Source organism: Coccinella septempunctata, chromosome 4, assembly GCF_907165205.1.
Source record: "Coccinella septempunctata chromosome 4, icCocSept1.1, whole genome shotgun sequence".
Lineage (NCBI taxonomy): Eukaryota > Metazoa > Arthropoda > Insecta > Coleoptera > Coccinellidae > Coccinella > Coccinella septempunctata.
Window position 1 is genome coordinate 24383199 of NC_058192.1, and position 26481 is coordinate 24409679.

Genomic DNA, 26481 nt, shown 5'->3' on the forward strand with positions numbered 1-26481 from the left:
AGACATTTTCGCTCGCAGAAATTAGTAGCCCTGTAGCCCATTGTTCATTAAATATTACTAACAATGTTGGTAAAAGGGTGAAATATTTTGAGTATTTTAGTGTTCTGTGGTTTTTACGTAGTAGCGGACCATAGACAACCCTGCAGCTGACTGTCAGTCATAAGTCAAACTAAACTAAAGTATCTGTCTAACTGTCAGGGAAGTTGATATCATAACAGACGTCAAACAAGACAGGATTGAAAGTGAAATGGTGTAATTGGGAAGGTCGGATAATTCACAATTTATAAAATATTCATTGTGAAAATTCCCCAATGCAATGGCCAGTATCGGTTTCAGATGGCTGGATATTTTGGAAAAGGAGTTCGATAAAGCCTTTGTTGAACTCGATCTGACAGTTGGTGAGAACCGAAAAATCAATTTATTTTGCCGCATATCTTAATTGGTTATTTATTATGATTTAACTATACATTGGATGAGAACTAGAGAATTATCAAAAAATCACCAATATCTGCTGTCTTTGAGTACATACATCCCTTCAATTCTTACTACCTATAATGTTGATGAAACTTTTCCTTCCAGGGGAATGGGAATCAGAAGAACCTGATGCAGTTTTTAATATAAGACAAAAACTATGCACATTAAGTTCGTGCTTCGCTCAACTCACACATAAAGCACAAACAATATTTCAGAATAGCGCCAAAATAGAGGTGAGTGTTTTGCAAATAGAAAATCCATACATTCGTCCACTTATATGATATAACATAATAATTTCTCGATTATGGTGAACATTGAAGTATATAATATAATTCAATATTTCGTTCCAAGAAAGTAGAAGTACTCATATACCCAATATTTTTGGGATACTTTGAATATCAGATATGTAGTCTCATTTTGAATATGTAAGAATGTGGCAATAGTTCAGTTCATAGAATTCATCGAAAATTTGGTGGTTATCAAGGAATATATAGATATAAGATAAGAGTGAATAACATTGGTGTTATTCACTTAAGTTTTCATTACAAAAGTCAACTTCTTTGTAATATTTGACATGATTTTGGTTCTGATAAATTAATGCACTGGAAGACATTATATTTATTATTTAATTCACATGAAGTGTATTATTTGTGATATTAAGTAAAGGAACAATATTCTGTATTAACAGGTCTTTCACAGTAGTATCTTTAACTGCTGATGTGTTCATATCCTGTTCTTCAGAATTTTGGTTTTTATTATTATAGGGCTTTTTACTTTCATTTTCTGTCTCAACAAGATTGAATCTAAGATCTATGGGGATTTCCAGAGATTCTTCATTATCTGCCTTGTTTTCTTCTGATACATTTGCCTTTGAGTCATAAGCTGAAAATCATTTTTGACATAATTTTTCATTACTCTTTGAATATTTCAACTGATTCAGAAGTTCAGAACTAAAGGAATATATTCCCCCAGAATATTATATCTATTTTGTTATTTTTTTTGCTAATAATGCCACAGCCATCTTTAGATTTTAAAGCTTCCTTTAGTCTTACTAAAACAGGAACTAAGGGAAAATTAAATGGCCGCTAGTACTATATGTATCCATAAATAATCTTATGATGGCAGGATTCAAGTTGGTTTACAGCCTAAATTTTTCAAATACTAAGTGTGGCTCATGAACCTCTTCTAATGTTCATGAACTTTGTGCAAAGGATACGGGGTATTTTAAAGAGCATCAAGTAAGTCAAATAAAGTGGATTGCACTAACCAAATTAGATGAATTAATAACAAATAAATCGAAATTGTGGATAATTTAGTTATTATAGTTGTGAGTCATCCACAGTAAGGTAGTATTTTCCTTTGGGGAAATATCAAAGCCCCTGTGTATTGTAGCCTTTAGGCGACAGTGAATGATGTACAGAAATTGAGATAAGTAAATGATACTTGTTGTTGGATGTTGTGCATTGTAGGATCAAGGAAGAGATTGCTCCTATCAACCAAAATTGACTTCAAAATAGTAACATGAATACAATATAACAGGTTCAGAAAATAATCTGGGAATGACTCTCAATGCATATTATGAGGGGAGCGCAAATCAGCCAGTTGGAAAGATTAGAAGCTTTTTTCTTCTTCCTATAATATCACGCTATGAGGACGCCGGCTTGGTGGTTCAGGTGAATCTCGGCCACAGCAAAGCTCGTATTAAGGGCAAGACCATAACGGTTGAGAATGATATCATTAATTTCAAATTGTTGTGTTGACTCAAGTCAAAAGACAATAAGTCCTGTTAAATTCGATGGTTGGCCAATTCCTCCTCTATCCACTATTTTTAGAATTATTTCAGACTTTGGATCAAGAATCGCCGAAAATGTATTTGTATGAATCACTAAAAAATCTATGAATGAAAGAAAAATCTTTCAATTAAAAAAAATAGATGTGTGTACAACCCTGTTGAAATATATGAATCATTTGCATAATTTCTTGTCGCCAATAAATTTCTCAAGTACTGTGAAATAAGCAATATCGCATGGAAACAAATGAGTCTAAATTGCTCCAGTATTTCCACTTTCCCCCTGGTTGCAAACACATCAGTCTATCTTGCTTTTTAGAACCGGCTGATTTGTGCTGCCATTCTTATGAATTCAAATTGTTAAAAATTCCCTAATCCTGTATCTTATTATCTATCTTCTTGAAAAGAAGTAAATGTGAAGGCACTTTCATTTAGTTCAGAACCAATGACTGCCCTCATTGAACCCATTGACAAGCAAAAGCATTACCGTTTTGACATCTTCTGATATTGTTATTACTTGTATCATCCTCATTATTGAATCTTACATCGATATCTACATCAAGACATGGGATTACAGTTGTGCTAGGAAGTGTTACGTTTGTTCCATTATTGAAGAATATTTCTTTAATCAGGGAATCAATATCAGTTTGTGCATCTGATTTTGTTGTGTTAATGTTCTCAGTGATGTTCTTTCTTAGTTTTCTTGTTCCATTTGGTTTTTCGTTGTTGGAATATGTTGAGGCCGATAGTCTACTGAGATTTTCATTATTTTTTTTCACCATTTCATATATTCTTTCAACAGAATTCAAAATATCTAGGGTGACATTTGTATTTGAATTGTTTGACAAACCTTCTACGAGTAAAGATATATTCTTGCTCATATTTGTCAACAAAATGAGAGTGGAATGACCATCTTCTTGTTTTGTTTGGCTGAGAGTAAGTAACACTTCAACGGTAGCTCTGTATGAGTCAAACATTTGTAGTTGTTGTTGTTTTGTGAAATTAAGGGCCCTTTCAAGAGACTGAATGTATTCGATGAGTTCCTGAAAGTGAATGGAGAATGTGCATTAATTATTCACTGACAAGATAAATGCCGGACCTATAGATGTTTTTATTCATAAACAAACGAATAATTATGAAGTAGGATAATATGATGACCTGAATGAACCACTGATGTTCACTCCATCAAATAACTGTAACGATTATGATAATAAAAAAGTAAGGGAAGTTCCCACACACAAAGCAAAAAAAACCTCTGGTACCTCTCACCTTATATGTACTGAATTCCATTGATCGCACTAAATCACAGAACATTAAATATAGATTAGGATATTTGTAAATGATGTTTTTATAATATGCACCCAATCTCAATGCGTAACAATTTAACTGAAGGAATTTTTTATAATACCGTATTCTGTTTTGTAAAACTAGCTTTGGATCTTTCGGAATGACTGTAGGTTGTAGGGAGATCAGAATATGCACTTAGTGATATTCTGACCGTAGAAAACGGTTTTATTAGTGAAAAATTCATGCATAGTAACTTTGAGTATTCAAATTTAGTCAATGATAGTAATGATTTTTGACGAGGGCATAATCTCAAAATCAATAAAACTAGTAAGTTGGTAGTTATTGACACTTTTCTAACATCGTTGGCCATGTTCATCTGGCTCTTCTCTTGGATTTCTTTTGTTGAATCAGTTCCCTTTTTTTTGTGACTCTCATAGTACGCAATTTTTCATTTTTGAAATGACAATAGTTTCGTATTGTTGGTGTACTGTTACTGCGTTTTTCTTAGCACACTTAATTTTTTCAGAAGTTTAAAAAAGAGCTTTATTATATTATATGTATATACTATTGTTCTTGTAGTTTTGATAAAGAACTGGTACAGTTTGTAATGTATATGTTACGGGCAATGTAAATATTTAGGTCAGTATTCATAATGCTTGGTTATTATGAATAATGACCATTAAAATCGGGCAATTTGATAAATTTGAATTATTTTACAATAATTTCTCACATTGCCCAGTCATTATAAATACCGCTATTATTTCTTTGGGCACTTTGATTAATTGACACCAATGGGACAACCTATGTGAAAATAATGGCGAAGATATTCCACAGATAGAGATTTAACTAAGAGAATGTGCAAGATTGTCATCCAAGACAGGCTATAGTCGATGTGGCTGTAAAGGTAGCTGTAAATCCAACGAGCGCAAGTGTCGTAAAGAAAAAAAGCTATGTAACTCGAAATGTCACCAAAGTGGAAGCTGCTCTAATGAATAGAGCCTGTATTGCTACGTATTGACATTTTGTGTGACTATAAATTTGAAAGTACGTACATATCTAATACTTTCGTTTTATTTGGACTCACGTTTTGTTTGTACTCATTTCATCCCACCGGTTTGTTTGTCAGCATGTGAAATTTTATTTGTTATGTTTTGTTTGTTACTTTGTCAGTCAGGTATGCAAAAATTTGTTATTTTTTATAAGAAATATGAATAATATATAATTTTCAAATTGCCCACCTGATTTTTAGCATTATACATAATAACCGGGCAATGTAATATTTGCAACATAATTTATCATTTTATCATATCCTTTTGGGCACTTTTTAAATTGACAGGGCATTATAAACAATGCCCAATTATTTACATTGCCCGTAACATATATACTATTATTGTTGTAGTTTTGATAAGGAACTGGTACAGTTTGTAATGTAGGCAATTTTAATGTGGGTTTTGATCCTTTCGTCTTCAATCCCCTTGTCCTGAAGCCGAGATAAGTCAACAGTTTATCACAAAGAAGGAAGCGAAAAGAGAAACAAGTCCTGTTAATCCTAATTACAAAATTTCGGATCATCGAAAAAATCCGTGATAACTTATTGTTCCATTGAAAATTTAATCAACAACTTTTTCTCTCAAAATTGAGAGTTCAAAATTTTAATAGGTCATTAAATCTTATTGACCGTTCCTAGAATTTTTCAAACATTCACATAGGTCTCGGGTCGGTACTAAGAACTAAGATCTGCGAAAGGAACAGACAGATGACGTTCACGTTATTGCCATCTGCCCAGTAGGCAGGTTCTTAGGTATTAGTTCTAATGGTGAGTCTATGCAGAGTTACTGAGAACTAATATCTAAGAAAAGAATCGATCTAATACGCAGATGGCTTGCCATGTGCCCATGAGATTGGGCCTTTTCTTAGGTGTTGATTCTTAGATACTCTGCATAAACTAACCATTAGTAACGCAGAATGAACCGACCATTAGTTCTTAGAAACCATGAACGAAGAGTTGGGAGGCTTTGTTGCGGAAAGAAGAGTAGTAGTTATTTGCTGAGAGCTACTTTCAAGGTATTTCGAATCAAACTCAGTCATTCATTGTCTCTTTTGAAACGATTTGTTTTACCTTCTCTTTTGATATTTCTCTTTTAATGACACCGTCATCTTTGCCCAAAATGTTCTGTACCAAAGCAAATAGTGCTTCTAAGTTATTCGAAGTTTGTTTATATTGTTCCTTCGTCTCTTTCGATTCCTTTTTAGATTGTTCATAGACTGTCATGATGTTTGCATTTGCTTGATGCAATTCTTTTTTCGTGTGAATATCATGTCTGACGAGTAATCCTTCAATTTTCCTCAGAACATGATGATGTTCTCTTGTTCTATAAATGAAAATAATTTTAAACATTTTTTTTTTTTTTGAACATTATAATGTTCATTTTGTAAAAAATTCTTATTACTCACGTTCCCTCGAAATTATCTATCAGTTTATTTAGGATATCACTTATTTGACCCTCTAGCTGGGATTCATCCATTTGCAATCGATGACAACTCTCCAAAAATGTATTTTGGGACAAAATTACCTTCTCGAAATTTGAGTCTAATTTCTTAGCCATATCTGATAGCAGCTGTTGGTCGATAACTGAAATTAATTGTTTTTTTTATGAACGCTACTTTTCTTGAAAATGTATTGAGACGAAAATACGCGCTTCAAAAATCATTGACATTAAAGGAGGTCTTCACAAATTCCAGACGTAGCTTGATTTCTGGTTACAAAATATAACTGATAATTTCTGTAGTTTCATCATATACATTAAATATAAAATATGACCTGAAAAAGCATTTGTCTGAAGCAATACTCTGATTCAGAACGAATCAAGAAGTATCAATTATTTATACAATCAATTTGCCAAAATCTTCGATTGAACCTCGGATTGAACAAAAAGGATATACAAACTGAACAAAATTCAAAATATTTTCGAATATATGTGATCGTTATACAGGGTGTCCCGTAAAGACCACGTCGAAAGAAAACGAAAAGAAGATTAGAATGTGCTCTATCTGATGTGAAAAAATTGTTCGTATGAAAGTCTCACAGTTTTCGAGATATTTGATGTTTTATGAAAATGTTGAATTTTTTCGCTTTCTCTCTTGTGGAAGCTACAATTTAATACTTTTCGTATCAGTTTTTTTTCCGTAAATTTTGCTGAATGATTACTTATATTCATGCAATGAAAAATAACACAAAATATTATACAGGGATTCTGAAAAAAAAAATTGAAATTCATGTTCTGAAGAAAGTGTTTTTTTGTGCTGAATTCTATCTGACGTGGTATAAAAAAAAGACACTAGATCTTTTCTGCACATTACGTTGAAAAGTTGCCCATTTTGTGAGGATTCCGAAAAGGTAAAATATAGGTGATAACCTTCTTCACGAAAAAAGATATTTGAATGTTTATCGAAAATGGAACAGATTTGTGAAAAACTGATTTTGTCACCCTTTCTACAAATTCTTTCATTTTACAGATTCTGATGTATCATATTGAATAATTCTCTTGAAAAATGTCAGTTAGTCCTTAAATTACTCATAAAATGAAATTATTCATTAATTGCAATGATATAATGTAATAACGCACAGGACCTTCAACATCAACAAATCTATTGTGAAGAAACCTTATAAAAATATCAATAATAAAAATTCAGGATTATTATTAGAGCAAATGCTCAAAATAACCACCCCCTTCACTAATACATGCCCTGCATCTATTGAGAAATAACATTTTCAAACCATACAAACTTCTCCCGCTATTTTGGCTGCTGAAATACGAATGCGGTCCCTAACTTGTGCTTCATCTTTTATGGGATTCGAATAAATTTAATTTTTTAAAAAACCCCAGTAAACAACTCCAGAGGATTTAAGTCTGGTGAACGGGGAGGATATGTTTGGTGTAAATATTCTCTAACATGACGAGTGTAGTGTGCTGGGCACCCGTCGTGTTGAAACCATAGATTATGTCGCATTTCCAGTGGTATATCTCCTAAGAGTAAGGGTACACTGTTCCTTAGAAAATTCAAATAGTTGGTGCTGTTTAATGATTGCAGCAATTCTGTCGGACCGAATATTTTTTCATCGTATATTCCAGTCCATAAATTCACCGTAAAGTGGTTTGAAAAGGGCATTTCTCAATAGAGGCAGGGCATGTATTAGCGAAGGGGGGGGGCATTTTGAGCATTTACTCTCATAAGAATTCTGAATTTCTATTATTGATATTTTTATAAAGTTTCTTCACAATAGATTTGTTGATGTTGAAGGTCTTGTGCGTTATTATATTATATCATTGCAATTAATGAATAATTTCATTTTATAAGTAATTTAAGGACTAACTGACATTTTTCAAGAGAATTATTCAATATGTTACAGCAGAATCTGCAAAATGAAAGAATTTGTAGGAAGGGTGACAAAATCAGTTTTTCACAAATTTGCTCCATTTTCGATAAACATTCAAATATCTTTTTTCGTGAAGAAGGTTATCACCTATATTTTACCTTTTCGGAATCCTTACAAAATGGGCAACTTTTCAACGTAATGTGCAGAAAAGATCTAGTGTCTTTTTTTTATACCACGTCAGATAGAATTCAGCACAAAAAAACACTTCCTTCAGAACATGAATTTTAATTTTTTTTTTTCAGAATCCCTGCATAATATTTTGTGGTATTTTTCATTGCATGAATTGAAGTAATCATTCAACAAAATATACGGAAAAAAACTGATTCGAAAAGTATTAAATTGTAGCTTCCGCAAGAGAGAAAGCATTTTAAGCGAAAAAATTCAACATTTTCATAAAACATCAAATAACTCGAAAACTGTGAGACTTTTATATGAACGATTTTTTCACATCAGGTAGAGCACATTCTGATCTACTTTCCGTTTTCGTTTGACGTGGTCTTTACGGGACACCCTGTATATGGAGAGTAAAGAGATTAGAGAGAAGGAGAACGATCACTGCTTGCAGACTGCAGATAATTTGTAGGCGCCTTTTTTAATTCACCATTCTGTTGTGGTGGAAGAGTGATGGTTCACCAATTCGTTTTTTAATTCAACAGGTTCATCCAAGTTTTGCTATTTCCACCAGCTGGAAAGTTTGATGAGTTTGGTGGCTCGAGTATTAGTTAGGTTATGTTTATGATCGCAGCACGGTCGCAGAACCACAAAAACAAGTTTATTGCGTAGCCAGAGGAAAAATTATGAATATGGATCGGGGAATTTTGTTTTCAAAGTCTGTATGAAAATTATATGGGCATATCCCCTACTTAAACCTAAACCTGTACTCATAGTGTCATGAGGCCTTCCAACGTCTACGTTCTACACCTTCTAAGGTGTAATAGGATTAAAATTAAGTACATTTCTTCAACATATAATATGGTCCACACCATATTCTATCTCGACCACACCAAATTGGTGAATTAAAAAACGCGCCTTAATATTGGAAACAGAATCTTCTCTATCAAGTGAAAAATCAGAGACTGCTACCTTTTGCTGTCGGTCCTCACTGAATGTATATAATCATGAAGATTACATTAAACGAATTATAATTAACTTTTATATGTACACCTGGTTTTCAATCAACAATTATAAACATATGTAGGTTTTGTTTTTTATAATCTTTGAAATTTTATTCATTTCTCATTATTATGAATGAAAAGTTGATAACCAACTAGCCTTGTGGCTGGTTGTCGGACAATACTAATTTTTGTTCCTTCAGTTTTTAGCATTAGAAAATATCAATAATCATTTGGAATCTTACAAAACATTACCCTTAATAATAATTGTAATTTGTGTTTTCTCTTCTCACCTTCATATTGAGTATTGTCTTTCGGAGATAACTTCCCTATCTGAACCATAAGTGCTCTGAGAGCATTTTGCATTTCTGCTCTAGAGGAGTTTACCACCTTCTCTATTGTATTCAAATGGGTTACTATTTTGTTATCAGATTTGGTCACTTGTTCTCCTAGATCTGAAACCTAAATAGTATATTATTCAACGAGCATATCACTATGGCATTTTATTCACGAAGATGACGTCGAGATTGGTTAATCATCTTAGTGAAGAATATATCAATTTGCTATTGGAATATTTTACTGAATCCACGATTGCAAAGATTATTTCGAAAATGTTTCATCTCATTTTCGATAATATCTGAAAGCAAATTCTAAAATTTCAATTTGCTATATAGCCATATCTCTATGTCCAGAGCCTCTGTCTCTGGTTTTGGGTTTTGACCATAAAATTTGATAGAAGAGTGAATAACCGCTTATTTATCACCATTGATTTATCAATGTCATAATGCTTGAGGAAACGCATAGATTATTCTATTATATAGTTTTTCGAATATGTACCTATATTTTCGATATTTTGATGTCTGCATAAAAAAAAGAATATGGTGAAGTATTAGGTTTCTGGATTAGACTAGACAGAGATCCAAACGGTGCTCTGCAAGATATTTTTGTGATATTCTTTGAAATTTTAGGACATTTTTATTCGTTTGATGCGACGCGAACTATGAATTTTTCCTCATAATTTTGCAGGTTTATTATTCTAGAGATCCCTAATGAATCTTATCTTGGATCGATAGTTTTCTAGGGAGTACTCACTTTACTGGCATATTCATTCAGCATTTTTTCAAGACTGTCCGAAAAGTTGTCGAAATGAATCTCTATGAAATTTCCTTGTGTAAAATTTTGTAATTGTTCTCCCAACGAATTCAATTTTTCGCTTGAATTCCGGCACATCATATTCGCTTCTTTGACTAACTCTAGTGCAGGAGGACCTCCTGTTTTATCTTGCATCTCATGTAACCTTTGCTGGGTGCTCTAGAGAAAAAATAATATAGAAATGAATGCATTCATTTTTATATGCCAAATTTCTTTTACTCACGTTCCTTTGTAACTCTAAGACATTACTGGTTTTAACTCCGGCTTTGTGTAAAGATGTATTGATATCCTCCATTCCATCTACTATATCCGACAATTGAGATTCGATGGAATCATATTTATCCGTTAAAGCATTATTCATAGTGTCAAGTTTTTTAGAAAATGCTTCAGCCTTCTCCTATGAAAATGAAAATTTTCATTTTATATTTATTTACCTGTTTTGTACTATTGATTATAACAGCTGTAAAATTAAAACAAAGAATAACTGGTTAAACCGTACATACATTCCCAAATGTATGAAAATTACCTTCGTATTGGCTTGAAATATAGAAATTTCAGTTCTCATTTATCGCCAAACGGTCTATAGTAAAAGAAATCTAACGCATCAAGTCAGGTGAATGGGCCGGCCACAAGATAGTACAAGATCGCTCTATTCATAGGTAGGAGCGTAATAACCGATATGTGCATTGTGTGAGCATATGCGATTGACTGGCGACTATAATTTCAAAAATACGTGACTTTCCTTTTCATATTTTTTAAGTACCATTTCGACTTAACGTATGACCCAGTTTCGGCATGCGTCGACGTTTGGGACGTCTATATTACGTACTATTTTATTCAACATCATTATATTTTCCTTTTCAGTCACTGGCATCTGGATAGTTACAGTGCCTTAAGATTGCGAGTCTACTAAGTATAAACACAATCTGAAAAAATTGTCGTCAAGTAGGCTATGTAGTTTTGAAGTTTCATATTCTGTGCTTGAATGTCTTGCCAAGCTTCTACTACAACATTTTGTAATTATCTTTCGAATTTGAATATGGTAGGATTTTTTGAAATACTTCCATATAAAAAATTATGTTAGAGGTTTATGTCATTGGGATGCTGACATTTCCACTTCACGAATAATGTGGCAGTATAAACTGAGCGACCAATTTTAACACAGAACATCAGTCTTCAAAATGATTTCTTCGAAAATAGGAATAGATTTTTTTTATAGCTCTAATAACAAAATGTTATATTTTTCATTTGACAATGAAGTGCACTCGATACGGTAATGGAGTCATTGTTGGATTGACGGACATAAGAAAATATTTAACAAGCAAGGTTTTTTAAAAGTACCTGCAATTGAAAGAAATAGAATTAGTACGGTTGTTTTCTTGCATGGTACTGATCTGATTGAGTTCGTCTGGATATTTTCATGCAGAATCATTTATTGTCATTAAAAGATGCTATATCACTTTTTCAACATATCATATATAGTACCCTTTAGTCATCAACTAAAAATCAGGTATGCGATTCCGTCTGACCATTTCGACGTAAGCATTTGAAAGTAAACGAATAAACTAATCAATCTCTTCGTAAAATGACTCTCTGTCTCTGTCACTTTAACGTCATTAACCGTATCGGTCCCATTTTGAAAAAAGACTCTCCCTATCTCCCTCAAACTAGAAATGGCCTTGAAGAAAGCCTTGGTTACACCAGAATCATTTTTAAGTAATAAACATTTGTTCGAAATTGGGTCTCTGCAAAAAATTTTTCATTATTTGTTTATTTATTTATTTGGCAAATGTTATACCATTTTGCGGTCCTTATTAAATGCGCCAACTTTTCAAGTTTATTGTCGAGCTCACATAGCTAGTAATTTTTTTTTTGTACAGGGTGGGCAATATTGGTGATACCTGAATTACAACTTTTTCAATCCAACGAGATAGAGAAAAATGCATGGCACATTACGGTCGTCTTTTTTCGAGAAACTAATAATGCCATCAACTGCATTACTCTATCTTTTGTTTTCGAGTTATAGGTCAAAATTAAAATTTCAACTTTGGTCATTATCTCCGTTTCTGTTTGAGCTAGGTTGTTGAAATGAAAACATTATACAGACACTTTTTTCTTAGCAATCCAGTGGCGTATTGTGATTTTTTCCAACAGGTATATTTGCTGAGCAATAACATAAAGATGTATTTTTTCTTATGAAAACAGTAGTTTAAAAGGACTTAGAAAGACTGAGGGTGATGTGTAATATATTTCTGAAACAGTTAAAAAATGGCGATTCTTCATTCTAAGTCATTTTGAACTACTGTTTTCATAAGAAAAAACACAACTTTATGTTATAGCTCAGCTAATAAACCTGTAGGAAAAAATCATAGTACGCCACTGGATAGATATAAAAAAAGTGTGTGTATAATGTCTTCTTTTCAACATACTAGCACAAACAAAAACGGAGATAATGACCAAAGTTGAAATCGTCCAAATTTGAATTTTGGCCGATCACTCAAAAACAAAAGAAGATAGAGGAATTCAGTTGATGGCATTATTAGTTTCTCGAAAAAAGACGACATGAATGATACATTCATTTTTCTCTATCTCGTTGGGTTTAAAAGTTCTAATTCAGGTATCACCAATTTTGCCCATCCTGTACAGTCAGTTTGAGCTGGGCGTATTGAGTTCAAATATTTGGAAAAAGTGAGAAAATTCTCCAAGCTGGAGCAACTGGCTAAAAATTTCAAGTCATAATAAGGAAACAGTTTTAATCATTTCATCAGAAAAAATTTAAATGTAGCAACAGGAGTGAAAAGAACGTCACAGATTGTAGATTTTCTCAATTTTTTCCGAATGTCTGTAATTTCTAAAATACGTGATTTAATTTTTTATTTCATATTTGATAACCATTTTGAGTTGGCCTATCTCCCGGTTTCGGCTTGACATCGACATCTAGGACACCTGTATAGGTAATATTTTTCTTTTACTTCAGTTAGTGACAACCAGATAAAATTATATTTCTAACTTTTGAATAATTTTTATGTATATTTTTTTTATTCCACTTTGTTGATATTGGTGTGATAATTATTTTAGATTCTTGTTACCTGTAGTTTCAGGAAACTATTTTCCGATTTTCTATCCATATATGCCAATCGGTGTGTTATTCCATCATAAGCGGTTTCCATCTTCCTGAAAATATCTGTCTGCACCATATCGTCTCTGAAATGCCTACTGCTTATATTATCCGACATCCTGTCCAGTTTAGAAGTCAATAGGGCCTCAACCCTCAGTAATTTTACCTCCATTCCGCTAATCCTATTTTGGAAATGTTCAAGTCTCGCTTCCAAAGTGGGTGTTAATTGACTAGTGTACAAAAAGTCTAAACTCTTCAACCGGGATTCGATTGAGGTAAGGACAAGCCTCCAATCGTTCTGTAATATCGAATACGTACTTTTGAGTCCCTATAGTTCTTTTCCTTCGGATCTTGGGAGTGTTTACGACCGGTTGGCCGGACGAACAGAGAATTGAATTTGTCAACGAATTCTGCATCAGTTCAAATCAAATCATTTTGGAATATTTTCGTCACAAAATTAAAAAATTACATTGGGGTGCAATCAAAAGTGAACATGTAAGATAATGAAATAATATTCAGATGCATATAACTCGCCGATACAAGTGTTACAACACCAAAATTATTTTTGATTTACTTTTCACTATCATAGAATGCCTTGCAATTTTATATCTTTCAGTTTTCTGGTTTCAAAAAAAAAATTGAGAAATGTCTTTCGTGCTATCTCTAGGCGGCTGTATCTTACCTGGGGCTGCCAAAAAAAAAGGTTATATGAAAGACCCACTCTTTGTTGACAAATAATCGCCTCTGAAATTTTTCACAACAATTCATTCACACCCTGTAGACTATCGCCAATTTGCAGAAAAATCCGTTAAAATTTAATGCTCCATAAAAATGTAAATCCTCTATTATGCCCTTCGAAAATGAGGGTTTTAAATTTTAATGGGGGATCAAATCTTAATGGACGTTCGCGCAACCGGGCCTATGTAAAGCCAAAATAAATTACGAATAGCTAAATGATCACTAATTGCTCTATCTTCAATCGACTTGTTTCCAATTTCGAATATTAATATGTAGTGATTGAATAAATAGGGAATGGAAGTAACGAACTAAGCGAAAGAAAAAATTATTATGATTCTTGTTGAGTGTTGTTTAGTTCGGGGAGTTAATCGCTTTTGAAAACCCATAAAAAAATGTGAGGTAGTTGTACCTCACGAACGACTTTATCGAATGAATGATTTTTGGAATATATTGATATTTCGATATTGAATTCATTGATATCATTGATCTTCTGCCCATACAAAATGCCACCAACATCTTGTAGTTTCTTCATTATGACCATAACAACTAGACCATTTTGAAAAATAAAATTAATAAATAAAACATATCAATGAAATACGAAAAATTGTATACCTACTTTGGCTGAATACAACTCTGTTTAAAAGATCCACAGATGTGTAATGTCATATATTCAGACGGTTATTCTGAAGGGAATTTCGTTTTTCTAGGGGTGACAGGTCATTTTGAAAACTTGAAATGGCTATGGCCAAGTTGCAGGAAAAGCCATTGAGATGTGATTCCCCATCAAAATTTAAAACTGTCATTTTTGAAGGGAAAATGAAGGATTAACGTTTTGATGGAGTATTAAATTTTAATTTCTTCGACTGGACGTAAATCTTTTTATCTAGGTCGAATCGGAAAAATAGTAATGAAAAATTATGTTCTTTTTGGCCTTCTGTTATATGCACAAGTCACTGTACTTATTATTCACCTCTAAACTTTGATGGAGGACATTTGTACAAAGTGATTTTCAGAAATTTTGATTGAGTTCCGATAGTTTTTCCAGATTTCCATTACCAAGTGGTTAAAGATTAAGAATTTGAATGAAAATCGCAAGAATCTAATCTATTACCTAGCTATTAAACCTCGTTGTTGCTCGAAACGGAGAGTTGCTTGTTTTCTCTTACTTTAGATTATTGGAGATTATACTTCGACGGAAATACATTAGCTCTGAGCGCGTTCTACAATTTTCTAGTTGATAGTTGAATGAAAGATTTTTGCTAAACAGAAGTTTGGATCATATCTTACCTCTCAATAAATATTTTTCGACAAATGTATTTTCAAACATATGATTGAAAATTATATAAAAAGTATTTTAGTAAATAATTATTACTGTACAAGAAATTCCAAAAACTTGAAATTTTAGTGTTTCTATTAAACTATTGATTACTATCATCGATAGTATCTGAATTCGGATTCCAAAAAAACCAATGAAAAGTAAAAGTCCAACCCATGTCTGTTGTTCAGTCTTTATCTTGTACTGGAGATAACTTGATAAAATTTTGTACAAAAATCGATTAACGTCCGACAACGATTCTACAATACGAAAAAAACAAATTCCCGAAATTGTATACAAGCTCATGAAACTAAATATGTACTTATTGCCACAATAATACTTCAAATAATACTTTCCAAACTGCTTGAGTTTCACTCAACGAGTTGAAACGTAATACAATTTTGTGCTAGCAATAATAATAACACAATTATTTTAACATAATCCATCCCATGACATGCTATCCGTGTAAAGAAATTTTGAAAAGAAATTCACAATACTGTTGGAGAAATGATCAAAAGTTTAAAATTTTTCGTCGAACAATAGATATTTTCTCTTAGTTTAACTGTTTCGACTAACCGGCTCGCTTTCGAAATTAACAATAAAAAATCATTCATGGAAAAAACTATATATTTTCGATCTTATGAGGGATGCTAAAGTAATAATCTTCATACCTGTTCGATGGAATTTCCATTCTGATACCTGTTAGACACCTCCATGGGACCAGAAACAGCATTTTGAACGTGAAATACTGAGAACCACAACAACATATAGACCACTCTCAACGAAGACATTATTGCTTCTCTAATTACTTCTTATCGATAAAATATAAATACGGGACTCAGTCAATATTTGAAATCCCACGATACTCAAGACTGATTTTCGTTAAGAAGCCTCTCGGCCTTCATACTGCACTCGGTAATTCCTTGGTCTGTTCTTTTATTTGGTTGTATCAAACGGACGCAGTTCACTACGCGTTTGATATTGAATTAATCGGGCCATCTATTGGCTACTTCTTCAAATCGAGAATAAAACTTTCAAATAAACTCTTAATGATTGTTACTCCAATCGAGATAATACTCATGGCAAACAGAGTCAACGGAATGGATGCAGCTGCTAGCTCGAACAATTTTTTGGAAATAATGGGAAAATGATTTCTTTCTTCGAAGAGCCAAGCAGTGATGGGCGAGTTCAGTTCCTGGGTGGGTGACCGCTCGGGATATTAGTTTGAACAAGCGCAAAATTTCCTGACTTCACAGCAGGCCATTCATTTCATTTTCAGCCAAAGTGTTATTGTGATTTGGCAATTTTTTTCTTGTACAGATGAGTAGAGATTGTAGAGATATTCAACCTCTACTATCATATTTAACTAAGCAGCAAATTAAATAGGATAGCTAAAAACGAGTTTGGCTAGCTATAACTTCGATATCCAGCGATGCAGAGCATTATCCTTGGTCTGTATGTCCAACGCACGATATTTTTTTCAATCCCTTCTTGTGGTTCATAAGGATGCCCAACAGGAGAAGACCTACCACATTTGTGAAACTAATTGACGGATTTTTCTCCGATTCAAACTTAATCCGACATTCATAACCAAAGATTATAGAGTAGAAAGGTAGGAAACGCCCTCATAACTCTAGTACTAAAAATCGACTACATTTTGATCAGTGAAAACACATTTGACAATGAGATGGCGTGACAACGAACAGAGCTTTGACTAAGACACAAAAATATTTGGTGATCTGCTATACGTCAAAGGTGTTATTTCTGTGCAACATGTTGGTTTTAACTAATGAACTAACTTGAATTTATACAATTTATACCAGAACTATATGAACGAATATTCAATATACCATCATAGCATGCACATTTCAGCTACTTACATATTATTTACAGAATTTTCAGAACCACAATTGCAAAAAACCTTACAGAGGTATACAAGACCTGTATGTTGGCCCGTCAATATAGTTTCTTTGTCCTTTTTTTAAGATTTCTTTATGATATGGTGTCGTTATGACACAATATAAAAATTGATTAATGAATGAACAAAATGCTCACAGCAGGTTTATAAAACTTTCCAAACAACAATTTGAAAGTCACTCGATTCCCAAATCGAAATCAATAAAACTTTTGCATTTCTGAATATGTTGAAGGAGCAGCAATTGAGAATATTAATATGAATGGACGTATAAAAGTCATGAATTCCCCTAAATGGCCCCTTCATGCAGGGGATGCTTCCTGCATACAACAATTTACGTGGATGAACAATTGACTTGCAGTAAAATGTTCACTGCACATAATGTGTAGTCAGTAGTGTTTGCAGGCTTTTACGCCCTGAAAATATCCACTTCAATTAAGTACTAGAAACAAAAATCAATGAATGACCGAGTCACATGTTTGATACTTACTTGATACTTTCAATACGTATGTTTCAATTTTCATTTTCCTTAGTAAAGCAAAAAATTTAATTTCGGAAAATCCATTTTATTCAATCTACAGTTTTTCACCCAAAAATAATGTTCGAAGGATATTTTAAGGTTTTCACAGAAAAATTAGACAATAAAATTCAATAATCAGCAACTAGACCTAAATGAGTAAAAGGCGGTATGAGAAAAAAAAAACATTCAAATCAATTCGATCAAAATGGCCATCTTAAATCTCACGAAATTTCATATGTTTCTGCAAATTGCTCCCAAATAAATATTTTAACCAGTCTTAGCGTCTTAAAAACACGTTTGACACACAGATGGCGCTCACATCACTTTAGTCGCTTCCAATGACCAATTATGTACAAAACTTCAATTTCAATATCTCAAAAACGGATGGATTGAATGAAAAGAAATTAAAAATGCTCAGAATAGAAAGACCTTTCAAGTATTTACTTTACCTTCAAAATATAAGTGTTGGGGCCCGGTTGTTCAGTTCGGGATTAAAGTTGATTTTAGATTAATTTTGACATTTCCGTTCAATTCTACCAGGTTAATCCAAGATCAATTTAAATCTCATCTTAAACCTGAACTGAGCAACCGGTCTTAGGAGTTGAAGGAATACGGTTTTGAATTTGATCTTAGAAGTTCTACTGGAAATTCGTTCTTTCCGTGAAATTCCATCATCCAATATAAGATATCACCAAAAAATCACAGAACTGCCCCTTTTGATGGTAATTATTTGGTTATACAAATTTGAGCTCATCTTCCCTGAGGAGAATTTATTCCAAATATCCCGACATATTACTAGCGATTTGAGGAGGTGAGCTTCCAAAATAAAATCTACCACCTATCAGTTTCCTAAGTTTGACAGTATATTAAAGTACTTCTTTCATTTTCTCGATCAGTCCCGATCCACACTTGTATTTATATAGTTGAGCTAATAGGTTTAGTATATTTTTATCTGGTTGCAAATTTCCCATAGTTGACCTTGGTGATTCCCTGCGAATCGTCATCGTCGGAGGTTCTGTATATTGTGCGACTTGAAGTGTTCCGTCTGGTATTCATCAATCGACTGTCATAATAAAAATTTAGATAAAAAGTGGTCTGGGAAAAATATAAACACACTCAATTTTCATGGTTACACGATGGAGACACAAATATACGTCTCCAAGTCTAAACCTCGACAACGAAATTGATAATCCTCTACCCCTATTTCTGTCTATCAAATTGATTCCAGCATACCGGTTGTTTCACCATAAACTGAACAATCATATATACAGGGTGAGGAGGATTAACAGAAATAAATTTGGATATATGTAGTTTCAGAACCTTAAAAAAAGACGAAAACTTTTATGGGTGTGTGCGTAAACGCTTCGTTGAAGAGTTGCGCTGCTTCAAATATGAATACTTCATTATGGTTTTATTCAAGTTTTTCAATGTGGGGCAGAGAAAGAGAAATGAATTTATATGACGTATGTAAACACTTTGTGTATAGTCATGAATAAATTATTCTATTTCTATTTTATTCTACGCTATAGTTTTAGCAAAAGCTCATCATTATCGTTAATGCTTTCTCATTTTTTTCATCAATAATTGATTCTTTGATATTTGAAGTTCTCATTAACATAACAATACCACTTTTTATTTGAAGCAAATGGTTTCTCGAATTCAGTGTGGCTGTTTTGTTTAGGCTGGATGGTAACCGAAACCGACTTTTTGGTCGAATCCCAACCGACATCGACATTTTGGTCGGACACTACTAATAAGACGTCGAACTCAGTTTATTTAACAGCTGAGTAATAAGAAACATTTCGCAAAGGATTGATGATCAGCTGGACCCGTTATTTGAATATCTGTATCCACATTTTAGCGTTTAATATGAACGATCCTTATTTGCTACATGCGTCATAAAAAGTTGTTCTCGAAGTGTCAGGAAGAAAATGATGGCCACTAAAGATCAAATGATAACTTGCTAAAAATAAAATAAGAATGAATTTACAAAATTGATGATTCGTATAATGCGTCGAATACGTATGTGTTCTGACCTGTGTTTTGACCATATGATAATTATTTTCAGACTACGATTAACCATCTAACTGACAGTGTATTAGCTGTATCAGCAGTATAAGGTGGATAAGAGTGATGTGGGGCCAAAATTGAAGATATAAAATATAATATATAACTTGAGATTTTTTAAAGATTTTATTATTGAACTTGAAGATGATTTTTTTTTTCAGGCCGAACTAATACACATGAGAGCTGAGCTTGTAGAATCGAAATCCAAAAGAGAAGTACTAGAGCAAGAGTTACACAATTTGCTTTTACAGCTGCATTCCGCGCAACTCTCTAATCTGCCCGATAGCTTGGACGGTAAAAAACAAGATCCTTATTTCAAACCCGATGTAAATAACATAAGGAAAAAGTTGGAAGCGGAATTGAGGATAAGCCCTGTACATATTAGTAAACGTAAGTTTTCAACACAAATCTTACACTAGTTCTACAAGTGGAATCAACTCGCTCTTTTTATTTTTTTCTAAGAACACAAAACGCAACTAGAATAACACGCAGAGCTGTTGAGCAACTTTTTTCTTCAGCTCAAGTTGTACACACGAGAGTATTCGCACAATTAAAAGTCAACCAAAATGGACAAAATTAGAATCATGTATTGCCAAATCACTGTTCATCTCAGATGTAGAAGGGAAGAGCCGAATGATCTCGTTTTATAAATAAACCTTTCAGATTTACCGAAGAAAACTTGAAATAAAGGAAAAGAGCCATTTCGAACTAGTGATTATTCTGTAACTTCTGGAAACCACAGAAAATTTTTGTTTTGAAAAAAACCTTAGCAAAAATATTCCAAAAAGTGTGAACTACCTACCGTTTTCACCATTGACATATTGTTGAAATTGTCATCACATCAGCTGTTTAAATATGCAATGATCATTGCCTTGTTAGATGTACTGGATGCGCTATTTGAAATAAGAAAGTAGTAGCCGAGTTGCAAAGGTCTGAAAATATTTTAGCATGCAACATGCAAATTTTCCTTACATAATTGTGATTAGTTTTCCATGAACGTCTGATGACGTGGGTGATTCACCCTGTAGTCAGTTGACCCAAAAACCCAGAAATTGTCCCAAATTTGTCAAAAGCACCTTTTTCGCTGTCTGGTATTACTTTTGCCAAGGTGAAGTTTGATATCTCGAGCTATCATGAACTAGTTTAAGGTTTACCTTTCAAAAGTATGCATGCATATTTTAGATATTTTATACTTCCTCTTTTCATTGACTTACTCTGGCTTTCACAAAACATCCGATTGCCCAATCAAGGATTCGGCATTCAATTTACAGAATGAAATCACTGAAACTTCCCCGATATATTAAAAAAGGTAGCAATCATTAAATGGACGAATATAGATAATAATTCGATTCAAGAATGATAATCTGAATGCTTATATCGAATTAAAAAAAACACGTTGCAGGTAGGTTAGTCGAGCGTTGATTTCCTGAACCAGCTTTGTGAAACCCACAAGAGTTAGGGATATCGTATTCAATCGTTTTTAAAAGTATGTGATCTTCGAGAAAGTCGCTGTAAAATCATTTAAAACTCATTAACAACTTGACTCGATCCAATAAAAATCAGTATGAGACATTTCGTCAATCTGGTCGCCTTTTTTCTGAATTTTGGTTCTCTCCATAATATGCTTCCTGAATGTTCTATTTTGAAATGAACTCAGTTTATCAACGGCTTCGATTTGAAACGTGTTTTCTGAAAATGCCAAGACGTAAATCAACAAACGCTGAGGCTAATAGGGCTATCGGAATGCTACAGGATCGCCTAACTCAGGTTGTTGTAGCGGAAAGGCTCCAAGTCAGCCAAAGTGTGATATCCCGACTTTGGAATAGGTTCAGGGAGACAGGTTCCGTGTTGGAAAGACCAAGGCTTGGCGGGCGACGAAAAACAACACCTGTTCAGGATCGTTTCATCATCGTTTCGGCGAGAAGAAACCCTACATCTACGTGTAGAATGCTACGGAATACTCTTCAAAATGCAGATGGGGTCCAAGTTTCCATCGAAACCATCAGACGACGTTTGAGAGAGGTGAATCTAGGATCTAGACGTCCATTAAGAGGAGTTCCATTAACCAGCGACTGGAATGGGCAAGGCAACATATCAATTGGAACGATCAATGGCGTAGTGTCCTTTTCACTGATGAATCCAGATATGGACGATTTTCAGATTACACTATTCAACAACAGTTCTCCCACCTAAGAGATTTATATTTTTTTTGTTAGGTATCCCTCACCTTATTACAAAAATAATAGTACTTACGTTTGTTTAGCTCCCGTTATCAAAATAAAAGACATGCGTGAATTGTCCATGTTCGCACTTCTGTACTCTACGATACTTTATAAAATAAACAAACTATTGAAACAAGTTCAGTTTCTGGCAGCATTGAATGACTTTGAAAAAGAAGCCTGGTTGTCCTTTGTAGAAGTGACCAAAAATTTTTTTGGCAATCACAAATCTCCGCAATATGTAAATATCGTCAAAACGTTGTTACAGGTTCATCAAAAAATGGGATGCAATATGTCCTTAGAGCCCGTTTGCAACAGCCGAGAATTCTCTGGAGAATTCTCTACAAAATTATCGCAAGAAAACGGCAGAGATTATTTTATATGCAACTGAACAGAGAATTCTACCGAAAGTGCGTATGCAACGGTATATAATTCACGGCGCATGAATTTTCGAGCAAATTCTCTAGAGAATTCTCGGCTGTTGCAAACGGGCTTAAAAATACACTTTTTGCAATCACATATTAATTTCTTTCTACAAAATATGGGAGCCGTAAGTGACGAGCATGGAGAGCGATTCCATCAAGACATCGCGTCATTCGAAAAACGCTACCAAGGCAAAGGGGAACCCTCTATACTTGCTGATTATTGTTCGTCTATCGTTAGAGAAATACTGGAGTCGTCCTACAGCAGAAAAGACAAAAGATCTGAGCGATCGGAATCTTTTACACCATTGCTAATATTATAGTGCATTGTTTTTGTTAAAAATCATGAATATAATTATTAAAAAACAACAAGAGCTAACTTCCACTTTTTATTTATCGTGCGTTTATACCTTGGCTACGAAGATTCAAAATATATATATTTTCCTTAGGTGGGAGAACAAAGCTATAATTTTGTCGATCAGTGTTATCGAAGAATAACGATATGAACAATCCCACGCATACCACTATAGGGAGCATGTCATTGACAATGTTGTGCCAAATTTTCACGCTGCTATTGGTGAAACTTTTCAATTTCTAGACGATAACGCTAGACCGCACCGTGCAGCCATAGTTGAGAATGCGCGCGAGGAGCTTGGTATTCCACATTTACCAATACCCCCGCACTCACCAGATTTGAATTGCATAGAACATGCATGGGATATGCTCCAAAGAAGATTAGATAATCATCAACCTACCCCAGAATCTTTGATCTGATCTGAGAGAGCTTCTGCCCCGTTTATGGAACCAAATTCCTCAAAATATGTTCAACAACCTCGTGTGCAGTATGTAAAGAAGATGTCAAGCTGTTATTGATGCCCGTGGAGGCCATGCATTGTATCGATAGTCCTAAAATGCTTGAATTCTCTGGGAATAAAATTTCGTTATTTTACTCGATTTTTCTTAACCACTGTATACGCTGCAGACCTACAGGCTAAAATTAATTTGCAACTTGAAATCATATTAATATGAATTTTCATCACAAAAATCTTATTTTAACTATATTTTTTTGCAGTTCAAGTCAATATCCCTAACTCATTTGGAGCAGTTTAGTTATAAAACAATAGCCCTTTTATTCAAATATAAATGGTTTTCCATTCAATTGTGGGTGGTGACGAAAATTTTGATGATCTGAAAGGTCCATTCCTGGTTGAAATGTAGTAATCTTCAGGGTGGCTCGCTGAATATCCAAATTTGTTTCAGATGTTCAAGAAACGGATGAAATAAAACTAAGTCCAACTCTAATAGATAATGCTCAAAATAGAATAGAAAATGCCCAACTCATGAGCGAAAATGCATCTCTGCGAAATTCCATATTAGCATTAAACAGTGAAGTATATGGAGCTAAGCTTGCTGCTAAATATTTGGATAAAGAGTTAGCCGGAAGGATTCAGCAGCTTCAGTTGTTAGGTACTCAATTCCCCTGAATGTTTTCATTAATTTCCGTATGCATTCATCACATCTTTTTTTCCTAACATAGGTAGAGAAATGAGAGGTGAAGTTAGGGACAAACTTTGGCGGCAATTGGAATCCGAAATTCTGCTTCAAAGGCACAAAACAGTCGTTAGGGCTTGCCGGAGAAATTGTATGTTGAACGGTTCTGACAACAGCTGTCCAAAACCTCCTGCTCCTTCATCAGAAGGAGGATCGATAGGGGAAAATAACCTAGAACAGTTTGGTGATATTAGGACTGTGGTTGTAAAAAGAAAACCAGGACAAGGTCTTGGGATAAGTATTACAGTATGTTAATCAAAACATTATCTTGAAATGTTGTTAGCCATTTGTATCTTTAGGGTGGTCGAGAACACGGAGTTCCAATTTTGATATCTGAACTGGAAGCAAGAGGACCAGCAGCGTTGACAGGAAAATTGTTCATTGGAGATGCAATTCTTTTTGTTAACGATAAAGATCTTAGACAAGCCTGCCATAAAGAAGCTGTTGATATTTTGCAACAACAGTTAGGTGACTGTGTGCTTCAAGTGCAATATATAGCAGCTGATGACAGTGATAATTCCTTAGAAGAGGACAGTTACAATTTTAGGTTAGAAAAAATGAACCCGTCATTTTGAAAAGGTCTTGAGTCCAGTCATAAAAACTTTCAGGAGCAACAAAATTTGTTCCATATGGAGAAAACAATGGTGCTAACAGAATTGAACATATATTATTTTTTTTTAATTTATTTATTATTATGAATCATACAAGAAGCTTTACATAAAAACTACTAATGATTAAAAAAAAAGTTGACTTTGTCCTTTTCAAAATGATGGGTTCAACTATTTTTAACGTAAGTAATGTGAATTGATAAAAAAATTATTTCAGGTTTTTCGATCATTTGGATGACGGTGGAGGAACCACTACTCATACGTCCAATGTTGTTGATGTTTTAAACACTCCGACTGCACCAAGAACTCCAGAATCGAGTGTCAGTCGGTAAGTACGGTTCTATAATATATATGTATATGGCTTTTAATCCAAATAGTGTGAACAGTATTTATGTTATGTATGCTGCATGACACTTGTGATTATTTCATTTTAATAGTCTATAATAAGTGGTAAAGTATGTTATATATCAAATACGCAAAAACAGAAATATCTAGAATAGCAGTTGTTATTTATTCTTATCGCATTCTATAATAATTATGTTCAATGAATATGTCTTTTCAATAATAAGAATGAAAGTTACCAAAAAAAACTGAAGTTGTTGCAGTTGAAGGTTTTTCTTAAGTATTATTCCTGAAATATTGAGTTTGATAATCGTTATTCAGGTTATTGGTCAAATTGATTCCCTCTTGGTAAAGCATTCCAATAATCAACCAATGAATGTATTCCAATCCAATGATTTATAATCAATCGTTTTTAGTTGTACATATATCAGTTTTTTTACTGTTCTTAATTGTTTAACTTTCATTGTTGAAAGTTTTTAAAGTCCGAAAAGCATTCTCAGATTCCACTTCTTTAAATTTTCTGTATAAATTTCCTTCATGGAAATTTCTCATATTGCCAAAAAAATTGTGATAAATATTATTTGAATTATTTTGTTTTATATTACATGTTTATTTCAAATAAAATGGTAATTATTTTAATTTCTTTTTTTTTATTAGCAGATCTGCAGATTTTTCAATGATATTATTAACATATTCTGTCACGAAGTAGAAAAATTGCTTCCGAAACGCGTAGAACTGCGAAACATAATCTTTGAGAGTGGCTGCGAAGAAATGAACTGCAATAAGATCAAAAAATATTATGAAGCGTGCCTTTTCAATCTCGGGAGTGACTTCAGAAGCAAATAAAAATTCTTTACAATAACCTTTCATCAGTAATAATGATTATTTTCATTGAAATAGGGTCAAGAGAACAAATATAGTAACTTTATTTTTACACCAGAAGTGTTATTTGATTACTGCCAGAAACGAGAATACATATTTTGAGTCTCTGCCCAAAATAAGAGTGATTTTCGGATAACAGGTTGGGAATTATACGACTTTCAACGCATAAGAAACCGGGCAATAATCTGCCAGTAGCCAGTTTGAAACAACAAGATTATAGCTTTATCCTCTTTGAAACATCACGCGACGGTAATAGAATACATACTATCGCTTTTCGCTTAGTTTCGTTTTTTGCTTTTGCAACCAGTTACGTGCTGGAGCCAGTTTGATTATTTGTCTCTTTACGATATTCCTCATTCCACTGTATGTGAATAATTTATTTGCGACGAAAACGAAGCAAATAATTTCTCCTCTGAAAATAGTACATGGATAGTTATTTGTCTAACTAGTTTGAAAATAAAATAAATTCTTCAAAAAAATGAAAAACTAATGGTTGTATTCTGCTTTTCATCTGTAAGTTACAAATCTGTAG

The 26481-nt window shown here is 33.5% G+C and overlaps 2 protein-coding genes across 2 annotated transcripts; one reads left to right on the top strand and one right to left on the bottom strand.

The window, feature by feature from the left end:
* Nucleotides 1–192: 192 nt before the first annotated feature.
* LOC123312346 (Golgi-associated PDZ and coiled-coil motif-containing protein-like) lies at nucleotides 193–25335 on the top strand. Its single transcript, XM_044896722.1, has 7 exons — nucleotides 193–398; nucleotides 580–707; nucleotides 20087–20315; nucleotides 23827–24033; nucleotides 24104–24363; nucleotides 24417–24664; nucleotides 24943–25335. Exons 1-7 carry the CDS (start codon nucleotides 317–319, stop codon nucleotides 25055–25057), a joined length of 1269 nt encoding a protein of 422 aa, XP_044752657.1. The 5' UTR covers nucleotides 193–316; the 3' UTR covers nucleotides 25058–25335.
* LOC123312344 lies at nucleotides 1083–16349 on the bottom strand. The gene is made up of 9 exons (XM_044896721.1): nucleotides 16095–16349; nucleotides 13342–13668; nucleotides 10476–10649; nucleotides 10193–10411; nucleotides 9394–9562; nucleotides 6005–6182; nucleotides 5670–5922; nucleotides 2751–3306; nucleotides 1083–1356 (listed from the first exon to the last, which is right to left on the bottom strand). Exons 1-9 carry the CDS (start codon nucleotides 16212–16214, stop codon nucleotides 1100–1102), a joined length of 2253 nt encoding a protein of 750 aa, XP_044752656.1. The 5' UTR covers nucleotides 16215–16349; the 3' UTR covers nucleotides 1083–1099.
* Nucleotides 25336–26481: the final 1146 nt, after the last annotated feature.